The sequence below is a fragment of the Lissotriton vulgaris genome, chromosome 5 (genome assembly GCF_964263255.1).
Source record: "Lissotriton vulgaris chromosome 5, aLisVul1.2, whole genome shotgun sequence".
NCBI lineage: Eukaryota > Metazoa > Chordata > Amphibia > Caudata > Salamandridae > Lissotriton > Lissotriton vulgaris.
In genome coordinates, this window is record NC_141693.1 from 512,536,507 (window position 1) to 512,539,122 (window position 2,616).

A 2,616-nucleotide genomic window follows, 5' to 3' on the forward strand; every position below is an offset into this window, starting at 1 on the left:
TAGCTACATGTCTCTTCCAGGCTTTCTCGGTCTTTCTATGTCTATCCCTCTCTTTCGCGATCCACAGCTGCTTTGCCTGTCTCTCCTAACTTTGGCTTTCTCTCTTTTTCTTTCTTTTGCTTTTTTTCTCCCTCTCTCCAGCTCTCTCTCCACCTTTCACTCGCTCTCTGCCCCCATATCATTCTTAACGTCGCGGACGAGCTACACTTATGTTGGGGTGATCAGTTATACAAACTGGAAATATTCATCTGTTAATAGACCTGCAAAGATTTAAATGTGCCGTGCTTTATGTTCGTGTAAATCGGAAACTAAAACTTCGGCTGTGAAATGCTGTGAAGAGCCTGGACGTGTATGATATTTGGCAGGACGGTGTCACATACATTAGCACACAATATGGGTCAATGCAGGCAGCGCGCTGCGAGTCCTGGCTTTAGCAATCCAGAGGAGGGAGCGACTGGCAGGGCGGGGAATTTCCCGTCTCTGACTCCACCGCTGCCTGCCAAGGAGGAAGTGAAAATGAAGTTATTTCTGAAAGTGAATCGTCTCCCTCTGGCTTGTTTTGCTTCCATTACATCACCGGGCTTGGGAGGTATGTATGTGGGAGGGAGATATGAATATAATAGAGCCGCAGCGGCGCTCTTCACTAATTCCAAGATGAACTGCAGCTGGCAGCAGGCGCTCGGCGGCTCTCACCTGCGCCTCGAGCACCACGAGGAGATGCGTCCCAGCCTGCTGCTCCAGCCGCTCTGGGACCTGGTGCGGGGCGAGGAGGCCTGGCTTCGGTCCCCCTTCTTCCCTGTGCTTTTCTCCTTCCTGGTCTACATTGGGTTCTGCGTCCCTTTCCTAGCGCTGGATCTGCTCTCCAGCAAAGTGCCGGCCTTGAGGCGCTACAAGATGCAGCCGCAGAGGAGTCCCACCGCGGGCGTGCTGCTGGCGTGCGTGCTGCACACAGTCTACAACCACGTGGTCTTCATCTTCCCGGTGACGGTGGCCCACTGGTACTGGAGGCCGGCGAGCCTGCCCTCGGAGGCCCCGGGTCTGCTGAGGCTGCTGCTGGACCTCGCGGCCTGCCTGCTGCTCTTCGACTTCCAGTACTTTCTGTGGCACGTGCTGCACCACCGAGTGCCCTGGCTCTACAAGACCTTCCACAAGCTGCACCACACGCACACCGCCACCTTCGCCCTCAGCACGCACTACTCCAGCGCCTGGGAGACGCTGTCACTGGGCGTGTTCGCAGGCGCCTGCCCCATGCTGCTGAAATGCCACCCTCTGACGGAAATGGCCTTTTTTGTGGTCAACATCTGGCTGTCAGTGGAGGATCACTCGGGCTATGACCTTCCGTGGTCCACTCACAGACTTGTGCCCTTCGGGCTGTGCGGGGGGCCGCCACACCATGACCTCCACCACATGAAGTTCAAGTCCAACTACGCTCCTTATTTCACCCACTGGGACAAGCTCCTGGGGACATACATTGATTTAGACTCAAAGGAGTGACATTTGGCCTCAGTGAATGGGCACCTGTGACTGACAATGAGGAGCCCCTGGCAGGGAATGAGTAACCTGTACCAGACAGTGAACAGCCATCCCGTGCCAGGCAATGCACGACCCGTACCAGACAGTAAGAGCCATGCCAGGCAAAGGGAAGCCCGTGCCAGGCCGTGGACATGCTTTGCCAGGCAAGGAGCAGAAAATGATGGACAATGAACTATAAACTGAATCTGAGTTGCGAAAAAACACATGTATGTCTCAGATGCCAAAAGATACTCCGTTTTAAGAAATGAAGGTGATATTTATAACAATGTATGTCGATTATATTTAATGTCGCTCTATCTATTTGAACTTCGACTTCCTTTACTAACAAAAAGCGTGAAATGTACACACACCAGGGGATTTTATTAATTGTGTACACCCGTTTATTTGGACCAGGGTGCTTCAAAACACAACGGCAAGGCTGCGAAGTTCATCTATCTAACATATTAGCTTTTGTAAAGCTGAATTTATTTATTGCTGTATTTCACACACTGAGTTTGTGAAAAAAGGCGCTATTGTATTTATTGTATCGTGGAATAATTATGTAAAAACGAATTAATTGCCCCCGATTATCAGCTGGATTTGACTGATAAAATAATTTTTTAACATATTTATGATCATAAAATTATATAATTTAACTTACACTTTTTGTTGTGGTATTTTTTTTATTTTGCGTTTCTCCATTTTCCTCTACAACCACACGTTTTCTGGTAATAACAATATAGCTGTGGAGGTTTTCATGAGACCTTAGCAGCTTGAGGCACTCATTTCATACGAGGCACTATATAAAAAGCTCAACTTGCTGCAACCACAGCTGCAGTACCTGAACATATTGGAATAACAAGAACTGGTAATTGAGTCTCCTGAGATCATCTATGAGGGTGTAAGTGTTGTTGCTAGTGTCTGAGTCGAACAGCGGAGTGTTGTTCCTTATAATACTGAAACGGGGTACTACATGGGTGCAACGCAGGCCCCTGCAGTGCAAGCGTGTGGGGGAACCCTTCAAGGGGCCTCAATCATTCAAAAGGTGGCCCTATTCAGCTCAATGAATAACTGTGAAGTATGGGAGAATTTGGCCCCTCGCCA

At 49.5% G+C, this 2,616-nt stretch overlaps 1 protein-coding gene across 1 annotated transcript; it reads left to right on the plus strand.

The window, feature by feature from the left end:
* Positions 1-651: 651 nt before the first annotated feature.
* Positions 652-2,174, plus strand: CH25H (cholesterol 25-hydroxylase). Its single transcript, XM_086920118.1, has one exon. The coding sequence runs from the start codon at positions 655-657 to the stop codon at positions 1,492-1,494; it is 840 nt and encodes a 279-aa protein (XP_086776244.1). The 5' UTR covers positions 652-654; the 3' UTR covers positions 1,495-2,174.
* The last annotated feature ends 442 nt before the right edge of the window (positions 2,175-2,616 follow it).

What these genes read in the sequence shown, in the direction of transcription:
- CH25H (XM_086920118.1), top strand. Translation starts at nt 655, where the DNA reads ATGAACTGCAGCTGGCAGCAGGCGCTCGGCGGCTCTCACCTGCGCCTC.